The 19,984-nt window shown below is 43.9% G+C and overlaps 1 protein-coding gene across 1 annotated transcript in view; it reads right to left on the bottom strand.

The window, feature by feature from the left end:
• Positions 1–19,984, bottom strand: part of LOC138258905 (solute carrier family 26 member 6-like) — a 269,592-nt gene that overhangs the window by 102,910 nt on the left and 146,698 nt on the right. Inside the window, exons 8-9 of the mRNA XM_069206227.1 lie at positions 10,205–10,287; positions 3,442–3,589 (exon numbers count right to left, since the gene is read on the bottom strand). Coding sequence (XP_069062328.1) covers positions 3,442–3,589; positions 10,205–10,287 — 231 coding nt within the window. The remainder of the gene's footprint in view (positions 1–3,441; positions 3,590–10,204; positions 10,288–19,984) is intronic.

The following is a 19,984-nucleotide window of genomic DNA, read 5'->3' as shown; positions in this document are numbered from 1 at the left end:
CTTTCCTGTGACATTGGTTGTGGAGGTAGAAGAGGAGGAGGTGGAAGGTTGATGGGCTGCACCTCTCTGTCTTGCTTTGCCACACCCTCTGTAGGCCTATACAGAGGACTGGGTGACTGCTGCTGTTCCCTCCCTCGAAAGGAGTAAGATCATCCAAACCCCTGGAATCTACCCAGCGGTCTGTACGCTGAGGAGAGAGACTGAAGGCCAAACAATTTAACAGTGGCTTTGCTCTCCTTAAACCATTCCAAGGCTGAATCCGCATTTGCCCCACACAGCTTGGACCCATCAAAAGGCAAATCCATCAGCGTATTCCGCACATCGGTGGAAAAACTAGAACCCCTTAACCAGGCATGTCTTCTCTTGGCAACTGATGTACCCATCGCCCTTGCTGCACAGTCGGCCATATCCAGGCCCAACTGAATGACCTGTTTTGCCTCAGCCTGCCTGTCATTTAACAGTTCTGAAAAATGCTTTTGTAAATCCTCTGACAGGTTCGGAAGGTCCGATCTGGCTGAGTCCATAAAGGCATGTATGTAACGCCCCAGCAAACACTGATTTCAGTGGCATACTACCAGGCGAAAGGACCTTCTTTGCAGTCTGTTCCATCCTTTTCAACTCTCTTTCAGCCAGGGCCAATGGAAAGGATCCAGGTGTAGACTTGGAAGAGCATGAAACCTGCACCACCAAACTCTCTGGTGTCAGATGACAACTCAAGAATTAAGGATCACCCGGTGCAGTATTATATCTCCCTTCATACCCCTGGAGTCAACATAGCTTTCTGACAAACTTCCAATACTGGTTCAGTCAAAGCCTTGTTAAATGGTAGTAAGGGATCTGAGGATGAAACCGAAGAATGAAGGACCTTCATCAATAATTTGGATCCCATCTCCTTTGTTGGAAGAGACAAGTCCAACATATCAGCTGCTTTATGAATGACTGTGTTGCACAAAGTCACTTCAGGTGGAGGCAACCTCTGTGAGGACAATAACTCCCACTCCGGGGAAGTTTCTAAAACACTAGCCACCTCTATTCCCTCAATGTCCTGACTCGGGAAAATAATCTCCCCTTCTTTGAGGTCCGAATCTTGATTGTTCCTCCTCTAGCCACCTTAGAGCTTCTCTCCTGAACCTAAGTCTCGACTCCAGAAACGGCGTGGAAGAGCATAGACTGGGATCAGCGATGATGGAACTGGAGATGTAGAACAAACTCTGGCTGGAGTCGAGTGACGTTACCTCGGCTGAGATCTCTCAGACGCCGATTATTCCTGCCGAGTGTCAGTTGGTGAAGGAGTCATCTTCCATGGTGCCAAAGAGGGCCAGGGCAACTGGGCCATTGGGAAGAAGGGCAGGAATTGAGCCTGCTGGTATGGCGCTGGGAATCCTCCCAAAGAAAAGGACATTGGACCTCAAGGGCCAGCCGGCACATCTGAGGGAGCCATGGCTCTGCTGAATATGCCATACATGGCCTTAAGAAACTTAGATGGGTCTGTTCCAGGAGCTCGAAAGGCAAGACATTTTCACTTATGCTGTTGAGGCTGAGAAGGGCCTAACATTGGTGGTACTACTTCTGGCTCTGGATCCGGGGGAGACACCAGGGAAAACTGCTGCACCAGAATCTCCACCAATGACGGCATTGGAGAACCTTTGGCTAACTTTGGAGAAGACATACGCAGATGAGAAGTCACATCTCTGGGGGACTGGTGCCGAGGGCTATGGCACGTCACTTTTTATGTTCCTTCCTGGATGATCTCAAAAGAGATGGACTCTAAATGAGGCCAGGACCTTCTGCAACTCCATTGTCTCCTCTTCTTTGCCTTTGCCAAGAAAAGCTTTGTTTCTCTATCAATGGACACTCCCCAATGTCATGGTCAGAGCACAAGCACCAATGACAGTCCACATGCGAGTCAGTCACCAATATCTGACCCTAGTATTCCCTGCATGGCTTAAAGCTCAATTTCGTTAGAGGAGACATTGTCTCTAACAGGTCAAATATTTGTTATTTCCTTCGATACAGAGTATCACCAACGGAGAGTTAAGAAAAACGTTATGCGTTGAAGGCACGGAAAAAACTGAACTGATGTCAGCACGCCGGCGAGGACTTCTTTTGGCTCCGGTGACATCAGACGAAGCCGCGTGTAGAGCCTATTGATTGTGATGTCCTCATCGATGTGGAGAGCTATGGAAAAGATTCCATCATTCAATGCTGCGTATTGGGAGATTCAAAAGGTGAGGAATCCACAGTAGGTGTATCCTTCAGAAAAATCAATATAACGTAACATAGTTTATGATATAATCCAGGAAGTCACAAATCTTCATAGGAACACCATGGGCTTGATTTAGAGTTTGGAAGACGGGTTATTCCATCACAAATTTGATAGATCTGCTGTCTGTTTTATTACAAGTGCCATAGGACTCTAAATTAGGAGCTTTGTGTATATCCAGTGTGCCGCCAAGTTCTTCACTATATCTACATATGAATTCACAGTTATTGCATAGACAGCTGCTATAGCAGCCAGCTTATTTAGTGAACTTACAATTTACCAAGCTGAACTTTCTGTAATCAGATAAGCGCCCTGACTATGAGATTTTATGGCTGAAATCTCTACTCTGTAAGGAACCATCTAAGCAAATTTACTCCTTTGCTTTCATTGTTTTGCTTTTTGTCTAAAGCCAAACTTTAGACCCGCTGCAAAAGAGTGCGGACAGAGGCTGTCTTATAGATGCATGGCCATGTAAACATATATTCCTCAATCAACTAATTGGCACTAGCCACACCTTTCTTAAATGAATACAAGGATGCTACTGTCAGGTCAGGGACATCCTGGTCTATGATTGGCCCATAGTTACTTCCCAGAGGAGGAATGGTCCGTAGTGATGTGAGATTTCTCTAACAGACCAGATCAAATTCCGTAAGGGTATCTTTACATTTTTTACAAAAAATACGGCAAGGTAGTGTACTCTACCGCCCCTGGGGTATGATTCAGATTCCTGATGGCATCTTTGACCGTCTGACCCCACCCATCCCTCCCATCAATGGGCAGCTAGAAAATGTGTTGTTGGAGGTGACTGCAAAATCTTTATTCAGGAAAACTTCTCTTCTCTTTTTCAAGAATTAAGGATTTCAGCAAAATGTGTAATAATATTGTACTCTACTCAGGCCCAAAAAGTAGCTGTGAAGCAAACTTGCTCCAACAGCTTAAAACCCTTAAAGAGGAAAATGGGCAACATGAGTGCAGATGGAGTAAAAAGTATTTGTCAAAGTTTCCAACAGGGCACTCTTAAAAATGAACCATCAGGATATTTCCATGATGAACCATTAATACTAGTGACAAAGATCTTTGGACAGCGCCACACGACAGGTTCTTGAAGTCTGTAAGTGCCCCTAGAATTAAACAAAAATGAAACATGTAAAAGATATTTATTGTGACCTCTCACTTACCTGATTGCTGTCCACCTTGTAGCCATGTTTTGAAGCAAACATTTTTCCCAAGGAAATGGTGATGGCGTAGCCCACGATAGCGATGGCGAATGCGTTGCCCACTACTTTGTCGAAGAGATCAACATTGGGCAGTGATGGGCTTTGCAAGCTGGGGGGAACAGGAACACAACACAAAGAGCTATTATTTAAATATTTAGTAGTTTTATATAGCGCCAGGACCGATAGGTGTGAAAGCACTTTACATAGAACATCAGTGACACGGTGGTCATACAGAGAAGACAACCTAGAAGAATCTGAGCAGTTAACATAACATAACAAAAAGGGTGTTGAGAGGAAAAAGGAAGTGTGTGGTTGAGGGTTCGGAGGAGGCATGATACAAGCGGTGGAAGGGAACTTCAGGGGAGGCAGAATGAGGACAGAGTGGGTGAGTTCCAGAGGTGGAGGACAGGGGATGAAGTAGGAATGGAGGGTGACAGGTACAAAAGTGAGAGAGACGGTGTGTGGAGGTGGGCTGGGGATGAAGTTTGCACATGGTAGAGAGTAAAGGAGGGGAAAAAAAGATGAAGAAAGTGGGCAAAAGGATGGTAGGGATGGAGAGGAGGGAGGCGGCAGGTGACAACACGAGGAAACAGAAAGGGGTTGAAGATAGTGAAGGAGAGAGGAGAGCTGGGAAGGGAGTAGACACCTGAAGTAGAGTGAGGGAGTGGAGGGAAGAGGATGAAGAGTTGAAGAAAGGACACGGGTGGAGAGGGAGATGGAGGAGAGGAATGACAAAGGGAAGTGTAAGGAAGGCAGTGTGAGTGAGCACTGAAGAAGCAGGGAGCTTTGAGGGTGGAGAGGTTGTAAGAGAAAAAAGCAGGGCATAGAGCATGGAAAATAACATTAAGAAGAAAGGACAGAAGGTTGACCCACAAGAAGAATGTACCAGATAATACAGGCAATTGGAAAAAGCAAGATGTGGAAGTCAGTGAGTCTTAAACCAGCAGAAGAGATTAGCTCCTAGGTGTTTGTGGAAGGACATCCAGGTGAGTTTTACTCTAAAGTCCACTGGTAGTAAGTTCCATAAGACTGAAGCAGCACCATATAAGTTCTGATGCCGAGTATGAGCAGTTATTAACGAGGGTGTCTCAAGAAGATTACTTTTGGTTCTTAGTGCTCTAGAACTGCCCGACTGTTAAAGCAGAAAGATACACAGAGCCCAACCCTTTTTGTCCATAATTGGAACCTGAATATCACATAGAATAAACACAGTGGTAATCTCCATTTTTTGGTTTCTAAATTTCTTTATTGGCATTATGAACCTGATTACAACTTTGGAAGAGGGGGTTAATCCATCCCAAATGTGACGGATATCCCACCCACCGTATTATGAGTTCCATAGGATATAATGGACTCGTAATACGGCGGGCGGGATATCCGTCACATTTGGGAAGGATTAACCCCCTCTGCCAAAGCTGTAATCAGGCCCTTAATGTGGAGTCACAACACATTGTATGGGAAACATTATTCAACAATCAATAGGTTAATGGCTAGAGCGGACAGACATCTCCCAATATTCCAGACTCAGCAATAAATTGGTCGCAGGTCATATAATGCTAATTTGAGAGTGATTGAGACCCAGAGTGATAGAAAAGAGTATTATGTCAATATTGAACAACATAATACACCATGTCCTGCAGAAGAAAATAGCCAATTCACAGAACAGAGAAAAAAACAGAGTGAAACAAAGCAAAACAGTAATTTATAAAGCCTTTCTGTCTGGTACTGCTCATTGCATCCCCTTGGTAATGCATCTACATGAGCAGTACAATGACACTACACAACGTAGGGATTATGGGTTAGTGATGGTGCTAAAGTGCAAAAGGGTGAGAGAGGCAGCAGAAGGAATGTAATGAGCCCCTTTGGAAGCCACCCCAAAGAGCGCAAGATCACTCAATAGTGTTCGATAGTCGTGTGTATGCATATAAGTGAGTCGGCTACCCAATAGCACGAAGCAGGCCAATCATCCAATTTGACGATAGAGATACTATGACCTGGGAGGGGGTGGATTCAGTCTGTCTAGCAGCTTAAGAACATAAGTGTCCCACAGTGTAACTGCTCCACCTCCTCCTCGTAGTCTACGATCATGTGTCATGGCATCCGCTTCAGCCAGAGCCCATTTGTGAGTCACTCAAACCCAACACTCAATTGTGAGCATCAGAGGGGCCTTCCATTATATCACTACTAAACTCTTAAAGAGGACCAGTGCCAGATCAACTAGCTTTAGGGATGGTTTAGTATGTTTAGATCATTTGGTGATCCCCAAGAGACAAAGAAGCAGGTCTGGTGACAGCTGGATATCGATCATCGTCGACACATGCTCCATCACTTAAGACCATGTGTGCATCAATGGTGGACATTCCCAAACCATATGAATACATGTGGCATCCTTGTGGCCACATCTTGGGTATGTCAGGGACACCTCCAGAAACATTTGGTGGTGTGGTGTAAGGTAAGTTTGATGCAGGTAATTGGATTGCATGAATTATAAATGGGCATTACGCGAAACTCACTTCACTTGCTCTACAGCCATGGTCCACTGTTTGGTGGTCAGTTCCCTGCCCAATCAGTCATCGCATCTGGGCTTGCTTCGGGTCAAAAGTTTACTGCACCCCCCTCCTTTTAGTGCCACATACATTACATAGACCGCCCAATGGCCTAGTCCATGTGTACTGCAGCCCCAAGTGCAATTGCGCATCATGTGATCCTTGTGCCCATATGTCCCCATTAGCCGAAACCCTTAGAAGATTTTTCATGCCTGGCAGGCTCCAGAGGGGCAGCTGCATTATGTTGGGGGTCGGTGCATGTGTGGGCTGGATATATCTAGTTCAGGCAAGTTTGGCTACTTGTGTTGGCCTGCCAAATCCTCTAGTCGGCCCACCCGAGGAGAGCAACAATTCCAGTACATTGCTGCCTCCCAGGCCCCCCCAACCAAGTCACCCTCCATTGTTTTGTCCCCTGCCAGCCTGTGCACTGGTCATTGCAATTGTGCTGCTGCAAAATACAGCTCTAGGTCCGGGACCCCAAGTTCCCCTTCAAACATGGAGCGTTGAAGTTTGGGGATCGATACCCGCTTCCAAGCAGGATCCCAAATGAGATCAGATTCCAGGCTCCTCAGGGTCTTGAAGAAGAATCTGGTTGGCATCACTGGCTAGGCCACAAAGAAATATAAGAGCCTGGGAAGAACCAGCATCTTTGGCACTGATGCCCTGCTCATAGGTTAAAGGGGTAGTCAAGTCCAGAAGTGCATGGATTGGCGAATTGATGTTAAGGCCTTGCCATGATTACCATCAAGCAAGTCCTTGTCTGTGTGGTATATATTTATGCCGAGATAGCGAAAGGTCTCAAACTTCCAGGGGAAGCGCCCTACCTCTGGTACCTCTCGATGCTCTAGCTCAATCCTGCGTAATGGAAATACACAGGATTTGCCCCAGTTCACCCTAAGTCCTGCTATTTTTTTTTTAGTTTCATTGGTGCCTTGTCCATGCTCACATCTGGTTCAAAGCCTTTTGTCTACTTGGCAGACCTTTTCACAAGACTGGCAGTCTTTTGCTTCAAGCCAAAATTGTTCCATTCACCTTGTAGTGAGTCTTACGATTGTCCTCTCTGACGCCTTTGCTTTCTAAAGATCAGAAGATCCAGGACAGGCAGTCGCATCTTTTCCTACCAAGGAACCTTGCTCCTTCTATTGCTACACCTCGTTGATGACCACCTTCTAAGCAGAACAGTTCCAAAAGCTCAGCTTTTTACTCCATACTTAAAGTTCTGCTATTCTTCGATCAGCATCTCCTTTGTCACCAAGATACCCTGCTTCTGCTTTTTTACCATGATACCCTGCTTTTCCTTTATCACCAGGATACACCCTGTCTCTTTATCCCTGGGATACCCTGCTTCTCATTTATCGCCAGGATACCCAGCTTCTCCTTTATCACTAGAATAACCTGCTTCTCCTTTACCACCAGGATATCCAGCTTCTCCTTTATCACTGGGACATCCAGCTTCTCCTTTATCACCTGGACACCCAGATTCTTCTTCTTTATCACCAGGATACCCAGCTTCTCCTTTATCACCAGGATACCCAGCTTCTCCTTTATCGGCTGGGTACCCAGCTTCTCCTTTATCACCAGAATACCCAGCTTCTCCTTTATCAGCTGGACACCCAGCTTCTCCTTTATCACCAGGATGCCCAGCTTACTTTTTATCACCAGGATACCCAGCTTCTTCTTTATTACCAGGACACCCTGCTGCTCCTTTATCACCAGGATACCCATCTTCTCCTTTATCACTAGGAAGCCCTGCTTCTCCCTTACCACCAGGATATCCAGCGTCTCCTTTATCACCAGGACACCCTGCTGCTCCTTTATCACCAGGTTACCCATCTTCTCATTTATCACTAGGATACTCTGCTTCTCCTTTACCACCAGGATATCCAGCTTCTCCTTTATCACCAGGATACCCAGCTTCTCCTTTATCACCAGGACACCCTGCTGCTCCTTTATCACCAGGATATCCAGCTTCTCCTTTATCACTGAGGCATCCAGCGTCTCCTTTATCACCTGGACACCCAGCTTCTTCTTCTTTATCACCTTCTTCTTTATCACCAGGATATCCAGCTTCTCCTTTATTGGCTGAGTACCCAGCTTCTCCTTTATCACCAGGATACCCAGCTTCTCCTTTATCACCAGGACACCCTGCTGCTCCTTTATCACCAGGATATCCAGCTTCTCCTTTATCACTGAGGCATCCAGCTTCTCCTTTATCACCTGGACACCCAGCTTCTTCTTCTTTATCACCAGGATACCCAGCTTCTCCTTTATCACCAGGATACCCAGCTTCTCCTTTATCGGCTGAGTACCCAGCTTCTCCTTTATCACCAGGATACCCAGCTTCTCCTTTATCAGCTGGACACCCAGCTTCTCCTTTATCACCAGGATGCCCAGCTTATTTGTTATCACCATGATACCCAGCTTCTTCTTTATTACCAGGAGACCCAGCTTCTTCTTTATCACCAAGATACCCAGCTTCTCCTTTATAACCAGGATACTATGGGGGTCATTCTGACCCTGGCGGTCGGTGACCGCCAGGGTCACCGACCACGGGAGCACCGCCAACAGGCGCCGGCGTCCTCGTGGGAAGGTAGATTTGCCCTGGGCTGGCGGGCGGCCTTTTGGCAGCCGCCCGCCAGCCCAGGGCAAATCTCAAAATACCCTCAGCGGTCTTGCGACCGCGGAGCGGTATTTTGTCGGGGGAAGACTGGCGGGCGGCCTCCGCCGCCCGCCAGTCTCAGAATCACCCCCCATGTGTCTCCTTATCACCAAGATACACAGCTTCTCCTTTATCACCAGGATACCATGATTCTTATTTAGCACCAGGATACCCTCCATCTGCTTATCTCTAGGATACCCTGTTTCTCCTTTATCACCAGGATACCATGATTCTTATTTATTACCAGGATACCCAGCTTCTCCTTTATCACCAGGATACCATAATTCTTATTTATCACCAGGATATCCTGCTTCTCCTTTATCACCAGGATACCCTGCTTCTTCTTTATCACCAGGATACCCTGCTTCTCCTTAATCACCAGGATAAGGCTCTTGAAATGTAAATCCTTATCATAGGCCTGCTGTTACTGGATCTTCTGTCCTCTGTGACAGATCTCCGGCTCCCATGCATGATCTGATTTCCCATTCATTTGGCTCATCTGCTGATCGGCTCAATCAGCCAAGAAAGCTAGATCAATGGCTGTTCTCCAAGGCTGTCCTAAAGACACAGCATCATCTGAGGAGCGTTTTCTGAAAATGAAGGACTGAACTATCCAACATCAATTAATAACAGTGGGAATTAAACTGCAATCCACAAATCTGCAATAATGATTGTAATGAAAACAAATGCACATCGGGTTGTCATAAATCTTTCGAAATATATAGCCTTTGTCTGAGAGAAAATTGCAAGTAGACATTTGCCCAGACATGAAAAACAAACAATATCTTCATGTTTTCTTTGTGTTTTATTTACCTGCACACAGACCATGATCAGGCACTTAAGAATGGATTTCTTGCTCTGTAAATCTTCCTGAGCAATTCATTCAGCAGCATGTGAAAAACCAATTGAAATCAGTGCACAATATTGTAAAAGAAGAATGCACACGAGAAGACCACCGAGACGCTGATTACAAAAAGGCTCCATAATACCCACCCTTGCACAAACCCTTGATAATGCATGTTCCAGAAGTGTGAGATGGGTAGATTTTATCACACCCAGTTATTACCTGGTGTCATAATGTATATTTGCCCAGGTATTGAAGGGAAATGCCCAGTAGATACCGGGACATGGGGATTTTTATTGGGGAAGGCGCCAAAATCTGCTCTTTAAGACCTATTTTGAAGGCCTAAACTTGTGATAGGACAACATTATTGGACCTCAAAAAATTCCAACCCAGAAGACTCTAAGGAGAGCAATAATAATTATTCCAACCCCTCTTAAGGCAGTCATTATCAGGGCACAACTGTTAACATTTTGAGGCATGAACAGTTGCAAAAATCAAAATATTCACAGGCCTGTGGCAAAACAAAAAAATTGCAAACTTTTAGATAACCCTTCTCAGAAAAAAAAACTTTGCAAATCCACTCATCCCTGGGTTTAGCATCTGTTAATGTGGACAAAGGGGTGCATGCCCAAAGCCAACGCAAATCAGTGGTGCTCATTAAATGAACTCACTCACCCAACAGGGATATCACCCACAGTTTCAATGCCAAACTTTTCATTCAGATTTACTCCATATGATATTCCGGTGGAGGCAATAAGCTGAAAGGATTTTAAAAAACATAGATCCGCGTTATAGAGACTCTGTTAGTATAAATCAACTTCAACATCATCATTATTCAACATGTGCCATAAAAGCAATTTAAAAAGGCAAACACAACCATACATAATACATAATGTGTTGTTTGCAATAATTTAAGGTTTAAGGGTCCTCAGCAAGCAAGCAGAATAGCACACATTCAGAAGTTGTAGAACAAAACTACAAGACATTTTCCTAAATAAAAAAAAAACTAATATTGTAAAATATAAAATGTCTGCTGCAGAAATTTAAAACCTGAAAACTCATTTCATCCATTCATTTTAGGAACAGTAATTTGTGACATTTTCTAACCACAAGTGCTCTTTTGATAAAATTAAGAACTGCATGGCATATTTCTAATGAGGATAACTGTTGCAAGTATTCCATTGCTATCAGAAATTGCCTAATATTTGCCTTACAAAAACAGGAAATAAAAACAAAGATCTTGGGTCAGAGTATATAGGCAAAACAACATAAATTGGCATGTGCTCTGTTTCACTGCATTACTGCAATGACAAGGAGGTAATTCATTCTGCCATGTACATTGTGTTGGAAAAGCAACTTTAAAATGAATCAAATTCAGTCTGATGAGCATGAGATAAGAGTGGTAAATACAGTTATCAATCCATAATAAGTATGGGTCTAGATTTGTGACAGTAGAAATATTCAAGTATCTCTAAATAGACTCAATTTTCTGTGCTCTCAGTAATCTTTGATCCAAACCGTGCTCAAAAAAGCACCACTTCACAGTTTCTTTAGAGTTTACCCCAACATTTTGTGGATTAGTGTACTTTTCAGTTAGGTCTAATTTTTGGAAAGTCGTTTTTAGATATACTAGCCAGGGTAGTCTATTTACATCATCCAAGACAAGGTAGTCAGACATGCAAGTTCTTACCAACCCTGCCTCTCGATTCTGCCAGCATTTAATCCATAGGAGAAGGGGTGCCACACCTATCCGATCTTCTAGAAAGGGCAGGCCCAATTCTTCATGGCTTATAAAGTTTGCTGAATTTTTTGGGACAGCAAGCAACCTGAGTGTGAAGCCATTTTCCAAATGTTGGAGTGAATCTGTTTTATAAAACCCCAAAACACCAGCTCCATATAGAACCGCTGAAATACATTTTGTTTTGTAAAGAGTTATTAATTCAGCCGTTGCTTTATGTTTTAGTTTGCGTGTCAAGCGGAAAATGGCTTCAATATTCCTATCAGGTTGTTGGGTTTTTAATGGGAGGAGGGGTTTCTACAGGAGGGATGAGTTAAATGTTATCCCTAAGTAATTACAATTTGTAGTCTTTTCCAGTGGTGCCCCCTCCTTTTAAAGTGCTTTGATTTAGTATTAGAAGGCCCCCTTTTTTGCCTTTACATATTTACTTATAATAAGTTTGAGATTGAAAGCTTGTTCTATTCTACCTATACCAGGCCTAACGTCAAATTGAACTGTTGATAGAACATTGTTAGTTTCTGCTCAAGAGTCTAATCGGATCAAAATTACCCACCCCAGGATTTTTACAGTTGAGTAGATAAGGGAGATTGGTCTATAGCAAGCTGTTGATAACTTGCCTCCCCTTTTAAAAATAGGGACTATGTTGGCCGTTCTCCAAGCCTCAGGAATAATACCTGTTACTGCGCTCCATAGCACATTTGTTAGCACAGGGGCCCATAGTTGAACATTATACTTGAATAGATCAACCAGAATCCCATGAGGTCCTGGTGCTTTCCCTGGGGCATATCGATTAAAGGCCAGAACAACCTAATTTAATTCAATGGGTACAGTAAAGTTATGAGAAACTAAATCTAATGTGTAAGTCCTGCTTAAGTTGCTACTGGGTTTTGAACGTCTTTCAGCTGGCTGGAAGATCTCAGTAAAATGTTTCACCCATGCATATTCTGGAATCAGATATTCCACCTTGGGGCAGGCATAGTTGGAAGAAAATGAGTGATTTACTACCTCCCAGAACTTAACGCTATCCCTTAGCGTTGCAGCAAAGAAGAAATCATCCCAAGCCTTTATCTTTATCTCTCTTTTCCTATCTTCTAATGTAAACTTATAATGGGATCTAGTGTTGCGCACATCAACTAACAATATAGGGGTTTATTTAAGCGCGGCTTTCAAATGCTTATGGGCAGCAGTGCAAGCCGAGCAAAGCTAATGATGTAGTGAAGTCTCACGTTCTACACTATTTGTAGTTACATCACCGGCAATTGCACTAAATAAATGATCAAACTCCATTAATACTGTCCTGTGGTGATACATTTTCAAGCTAATTTGGAATTCATGTTTTCCTTAATTATTGTTTGGGTGAATTTTGTCTCATTTGACTCTCACCTCTTTATTCTTTGATTATGCCTTCATGCAACCTTTATCTTCAGGATTTGTCTTTAATTTACTTTTTAATGTGACTGTCAACAGGTTGTGGTCATTAACACATTTTGGGACAATTTTGAAATCCAAAACAAGGGAGGTGGCTTCTGCGGATATCAGTATAAAATATATAGTGCTACCTAAGGAATTTACTGTGTAAGTAGTGGGTGATTGACATTTTGATGCCAATATCTCAAAAGTGAGTAGTAAATCATATTTTTAAATTAAGGTGTTCAATGCTTCACCTGGGACAGAGTGTTTATAATGTGACCTGTTAATGCATTTTTCTAATGGGAAACCACGCAGAAGGTTTTCACCCATAGGGCATGATGTAATATAATCCTTCACCCAAAGTGAAGCAACCTCTTTATTTAAACTCAAATAAAAATTCTCTAAAAAAGAAGCCAAATCATCAATCATATCACAAGATTGTTGATTAAAAACATTATAATAAAAGTTGATCAGTAAAATATCGGACACCCCAACCATTGATATTAGGGAGACCAGGGAAACGGCAAGGACAATTTGAGTGTAACTTGGGCAGTGGGTATTTGAATGGAAACAAAGATGGCAATGCCACCCCTGGCCCTCCATGCCGTAGATGAAAGTGCTGATTGGAACAATGCAAGACAGCTGTCTGTATAGGAAGGTTCAGTCAATCAAGTTTCTTGGGCACAAATTATATAGAAAGAGGACACAAAACGTAACCAGTCAGGATTTTCTATCTTTTTACGGGCACCTGCAATGTTTCAAGAGACTAAGGACAGTCCTTTTAGGTGCTCATTAAAGATCACAGGTGCATCAGAGGATATATTGCTTATTTTGTGACATGATTGGTAGTGATGTCTACAATAGGCACAACCTTTAAGTTCCCTTCCATCAATTTAGGATCAGTAGTAGTGGGGAATCAATCAATCATAGCCAGGTCACTTAGGGGTTCAAATCGATTTGAAACTGACACAATTGGGAGATATTGAGCCTATGTTGGAAGAAATTGGGGGTCTTGAGTCATTTGAGGCATCAGGTGGCTGGTCGGTGGTGGTTTACAAAAGTAATCGAGCGGCAGAGCTCGAATTCCTTCTTGATTTCCTGCCAAATGGTTCAGCTGCTGCAAAATATATTGAACAAAACCTGGGTCTTTAAATTCCAAAACTATACAGTCACCTTTTGTGCTTTTTCTTGAGCACCCTGCCCAGCTCACCCTTCTAGTATACAACATTTTATAGTTCAAATCACCCTGAAATTTAGATTTTGTTCGTAGCCAGTGGGTAGATTTACGTATTAATGCCTCTCTATCTTCCCCCCACTCACGTGAGGTAAAAGTGGGACATTTTCTGGAGATTAATGCACGCTCTCCAGTGGCAACAGGCGCATCCTTCTCGTGTGCCGACTAAATTATGATCCATGGTCTTGTCCTCTGAAGTATCCACAAACTTTATCCCTGATTTTTTGTTGATTAACAGATTTTCCATATCCTGTGATCTCCCAGCTGGAGCTAAACCATCCTTGGGATATGTTATTTTGTCTGTGGGGGCCTGAGGTAGCTCCTGTCTGCAGCACCCTGGCAGGAAGGCACTGTAACTTGCTTCGTATGGGCGCAGTTAGCATTAGATTGGTCCATCTTGTCTTCAATCAAGGCTATTATCTTACCCTACAAATTTCTTACAAAAGTTATTTAACAGGGAGTCCATTTTAGGAAGAAAGTCCTCCAATGGTCTTTTCCCAAAACTGAATGACTTTGTATTGTTTTGGGATTTTACTTGACTTTGCTTCGAGCCTTCCGATAGATTGGTTTTAGTCTTTTTTCTGCCCTGCAGTTATTTTTATTCTAGTCTTTACTTCCCCTTTTTAGGTGTGGGGGGGTTTAATAGCAAAGAGGACTTTCTGATTGGTAGATCATCAGTATCGTCTTTTGACCGATTAAGGGAATAAAGATCTTTGCTTGGCGCCATCAGACGAAGAGACGGTGACTCCGTACAATAGAAGCTTAAGAAATCTGGTAAAGATAAAGCAATTGAAGGAGTTGAATAAGATTTCTTCTTGTTATTAACCACAATGGGCTCTAAAGGTGGTTGTTGTGCCCGTTTCTGGGCTGCATCGATTCTTTCTTCTTCTTGTTCCAGCTCTGATGTTATTATTCCCATAACCGCTGATAGATAATTTCTAATTGTTGGCTGGTAAGGGGGTTTGGTGCTAGCATTGCCTGCAGAATGTTACATTTTCCTTTACCCCATAATTACAAACGGTTTCAAAATAACCTTACCTCTTCAGGGTTAACACTGTATCCCCAGTTAAACCTCAAACCTCTTGCCAAGCGGGGTTGCCCCGCCCTGCCTCTCCCAGCCAACGAAGGGACAGCTCTTGGCCCAGTCTTCGCCTGAGCGCAAGCCGGGGTGCGTCCCGCTCTGCGGGAGTCGAGCAGTGCTTTTTTAGTGTGGGAGTGTCCAGAATCTAAGGCCCATCCCTGACTCAGGGGAATGCTTGGGGGTGGGGGAAGTCCCATCCCGGCAGGACCTCACCAGCAGCAGGAAAAGGGGCGAAATGGATGTAGACACGAAAACCGCCTAAGTTTGTGTCCCACGTTGCGGTAGTCGAGCTGTGCTTTTCTAGTGCACCAATAGCTGCAATCTGAGGACCCTCCTGGCCTCAGGGGAATGCTGGAGGATGAAGTCGAACCCCAGCAGGGCCTCACCAGCAGCAGGAAATGCAGTTGAGGTGGATGCAGTCAGGGAAACTGCCTATGTTTGTGTCCCGCCCTGCGGGAGTCAAGCAGCACTTTTCTAGCATGTCAGGGTCTGGAATCTGAGGCCCCTTCTTGCCTGAAGGGAATGCTGGGGGACGAAGCCCCACCCCAACATGGCCTCACCAACAGCAGGAAATGCAGGCAAAATGGATGTGGGCAGGAGAACTGCCTATGATTTATGTGCCTTACTTCCAAACACCAATTGGACTGAGCTATACAAACACATATAAGATGGTTTATTGGGCATGTATGATTCAAACAGATTGTTGTGTAGCCATTTTAGTTATAGCCCCATGCATGTTATTGTAGCATACTAGGCTTGCTGCTGTGCACTTTAATCTAGATATATTTTATTCAGCTTAATTTATTATTTTACCAATAGCCACTTTCGAGGTCTTGTTTTATTTTCTCGAACTGTTTTTGCCGAGGCCAGCACTCTGTTCTCAAACAAGGCATTCTTGCTCACTCTGTGCTTCTTCCAAGGCTGTAGTAAGATAGGTTGCCGGTGAACGTGGTATAAAGTTTTGTCTCTGACATTCATAGAAAACACACATCCTTATGTAGGGACATTTTCTCAGAATATCAGCTGTTTTATTATAAAAACACTTCCCTGTCCCTTACACGTTAGAGGGAGATTCCAGCCAGATAACCACGACTGTATGCTGATTGCTGAACGCTTCGCTACAGCTGCTTATGCAGACTCCAGGCCTTTGCTCAGGTATGGGGGATGATGTCTTCCCAGGGGAACCTGAAGGGAAGAATTACAGTTTAACACGCTCTACTCTATTATAGCATAGGTAGGAATTAGTCTATTGACTCTAGTGATAATATGGTAGCGTTATTTCTATGCTTTACTCTCCTTGTCACAATTTTAATCTTGTCATGCTGTATCGTCTTGGTTATTGCAGCCCATGCTTTGTTATCTAAGATGCAGTTGCTTCATTAAAACATTAATGAAAAATATACTGCCTCTGATTGTGTATGTTAGACTAATGTAACTGAGAGAAATGGATGAGACCTGAGTGACCACGGTTTCCCTAAGAAATCAGTTATGTCATGCGCTCGGCGGCCCAATCATCCCTGGGTAGAGATGAGGCACTGCTAGTTAGCCAGAGCAAAACCCAGATTAGGGCGACAGGTGTTACCTGCAGTGGGTCAGACTCAGTCTCCCACACCACAGGCGATTCTGCCACTCAAAATCCAGTAGTTTCATTAGAATAATGAGAGCCTACGCGACATGGCACCGCCAACGTTTGGTCAGGCTCTAATTTTCGGTTCCTCCTGAGTATCTCTGTCTCACTATATACAAAGACACCTCAGTACTATATACGGAGACGTCCGTGGAATTGAGGATTTCCTCCTCAGCTAAGTAGGGAACACCTATCTGATGCTGGAGGTTGTCCAAGCTTGAACTCTAAAAGGATAATCCCCATTTGGTGTGCTTATCTCTGAACAAACTTACTATTCATTATGGTGAATCCGCAGCAGGTAGCAAGTGCAGTCAATACGAGACAACCCCTGACTGCACATTTACTGGCAAATGGCTTAATGGCCCAGGGGGGTCCAGTCACATTTGTGGTGGATGCACATGCAGCTTATAGAACGGAACTTTTTTATTCCTGGGTCACATTTGCAGCAGGTGATGGGAACACAAACACATTTCATCACTATACACTTGCGAACGTACCTGGACAATAAAGAGCATATGCATATTTAGAAATACCTTCATCTTATCAAAACATAATAATTGGCTTGATGGCACCCTACCCCACACGGATTTACCAGTTAGGTTAGGTCCTCTAAGTAATGATGGTCCTACCTGGCCTTTATTGGCCACTTATACACCTCACCCTGCGGTGGCAAACTTAGCAGTAGCTGAAGTCCTTTGCTTATATACTGAGCTGATGGCAATATATAGACGATTAGTACAGTTTGTAATGCAAAACTGTAATGCTACTCCAGCTCAACCACATGCAGTGACATCAGGTATTAACCCTGCAAGTGTACATTCGATTGTGGGTAAGGTACCTGCCAAACTAGAAGAAATTTAGTTTTGGCTAGCTCAAAAAATAAATGCACTGGAAGCAGTATTTCCCCATACGGGACCTCAGGATACACATAGAATTCTACGATGTGCTTGCCATTTGGGATGGTCCCCACAGGATATAACTGTAATACATTGCGCACGGTATTTGCCACGCTCTACACCACCGCACACGGTACACCGACACGTGCCAACTTGCGGGAAGTGTTGAAACAAATTCAAGATGAATACAGGGCTGCCCCGACCCTAGACTTGGGGATGCAAATTAATGGGCAACTTTGCCACAGTATCCTCAATTATTTTGAGTAACCTTAAAGGGAAAGCGGTTGCACTAGCAGTGCGCATGCGGCTCCGGGATGTTCCTCAACAGGATCAAGAACGTGAGTTGCTAAAGATTATCGCATAGACCTATTTTAGTATTGGTCCAGATAGTCTAGGGGCCAGACCAACTAAACCACAATTTCAGGGCAAATCTAATAAGGATTTTTCCAAGCAAGCTCCTGAGGGTAACAAACAACGCTGGGATACAAAAACAACAAACTCCTATAAAAGAAAGGGGAGAATCTCCGTGTACGGAGACCCCACAGAATAGATATAATCTCAGAAATAGAGATAATATAAAATGCCTGACAGATATCAATATACTGATACACGCCAATCTCGTTCCTTTCAGGACTCATCGGAAAAACGCAGTGAGAGAGGTGGGCGATCAGAGCGAAGAACAGAGTACATGAAACCGAGGCAGGAATCACAACGCTCAACAGAGGTTGCTGTTAAAATGGAACAACAAAAACCCCAATTTAAAAAGAAAAAGGTGGCAGCAGTTGCAGTTCGACATGCCACTCAAGAAGAGGGTCCTCTTGAAGAACAGGAAGTGGGCACTAGCGCTGCTAGACAGCGCGGCAGAGGTCACAATAGTTTGCTGGAGTCTTCTAGAGCATCTGGAGGTGAAAGCAACTGATGACTTTCTACAAGTATAAACTGCAGACATGCGTGTCTCCACACCTGATAGGGTGTACAAAGTAACACTACAGTTAGAAGGAGACATTGAACGCACAATAGAAGCAATGTTTTTGGACCGCGTTGTAAACATATATGATGTTTTGTTGGCTGAAAAAGATTGGCCACCTGAATTTGTCCATACCTGCCCATATGGGGAAGATGTTATTAAACCTTCTTTCTCGCCCCTTGTTCCAGAGGAACTCGCTGAATCCTATGCCATCGATTGGGCATTGGCGCAGGCACCTGCCTTATATCGCAATCACGTAGGATGAGATAAAGAATCCCCCTACCATGTAATTCCTATTAAAAATCAACATCAACCTCAACCTCAGTATCCAATAAAACATGATGCAAAAGCACCCGTGAGAGAAATCCTCCCACAACTAGAGTACCAGGGCGTAATCAAACCCTCTGTCTCCTCAATGAAGAATCCTTTATTCCCAGTAGCTAAACCGGACCATTCATACAGAATAGCCTTAGACTACAGACACCTAGGGCCAGATGTAGGTAGTTCCGATTCGTAAAATCGGATGCAGAACGGTGTCTCAGACACCGTCTGCGATTCGCTTTGGGGTCGCAAAGACCCACCTCATTAATGTTAATGAGGTGGGTCGCATTTTGCGACCCCATAGCGAGTCCCTGCACTCACAGGGATGGTGGCCTGCTGAAGACAGCAGACCTCCATGTCTGTGACTGCTTTTTAAATAAGCAGTTTTTTATTTTTATTTTGCAGCCCGTTTTCCTTAAAGGAAAACGAGTTGCAAAATACAAAAAATAACGAAACCATTTTGTTTTGTTTTTTCAGAGCAGGCAGTGGTCCATTGGACCACTGCCTGCTCTGAAAAAACAGTTAGGGTAACATTCACAAAGGGGAAGGGGTCCCATGGGGACCCCTGGTGGTAACTGCGAATTGGTTTGCGACCGCATTCGCGGTCACAAAGCAATTTAGCATCGTGATGCGAGTCGCAAATAGGAAGGGGACACCCTTCCTATTTGCGTGTCGCATTCACAATTTGCGAGTCGGTACCGACTCGCAAATTGTGAATGTGCATCGCGATGTGCATTTTGCATGGCGCAAATTGTGATTTTCGCAGTTTGCACCATGCAAGATGCTTGCTACATCTGGCCCCTAAACAGTCATACATGCACATATGCTATACAAAACTCACATAGCACAGCACCGATGAACAACATAGTGCGCAAAAAATACAAAACAACACTGGACATTTCCAATGGTTTCTTCTGCCAGAATATAGCACCTGAGAGTAGAGACTTAACAAGTTTCAGCGCACTAGGCTCCCAGAAAATTCGGTTGTTTACCCCAGGGGTACAAGAACAGTCCAGGACTGTTTGTGGCTCATGTGACTTCAATCTTGCACGACATCGACCCTGAAGCATTGTCCTATGTAGAAGATATCTATCTAACGGATGATGAATTGCTACAACATTTAAGATGGGTTGCCTGCATTGTTGTGGGATTTGCTGAATTTGGCTACAAATTCAACTTAA

Source organism: Pleurodeles waltl, chromosome 9 (assembly GCF_031143425.1).
Source record: "Pleurodeles waltl isolate 20211129_DDA chromosome 9, aPleWal1.hap1.20221129, whole genome shotgun sequence".
NCBI classification, from domain to species: Eukaryota; Metazoa; Chordata; class Amphibia; order Caudata; family Salamandridae; genus Pleurodeles; species Pleurodeles waltl.
Note: the sequence above shows the minus strand (reverse complement) of the source record. Positions and strands in the feature narration are given on the sequence as shown.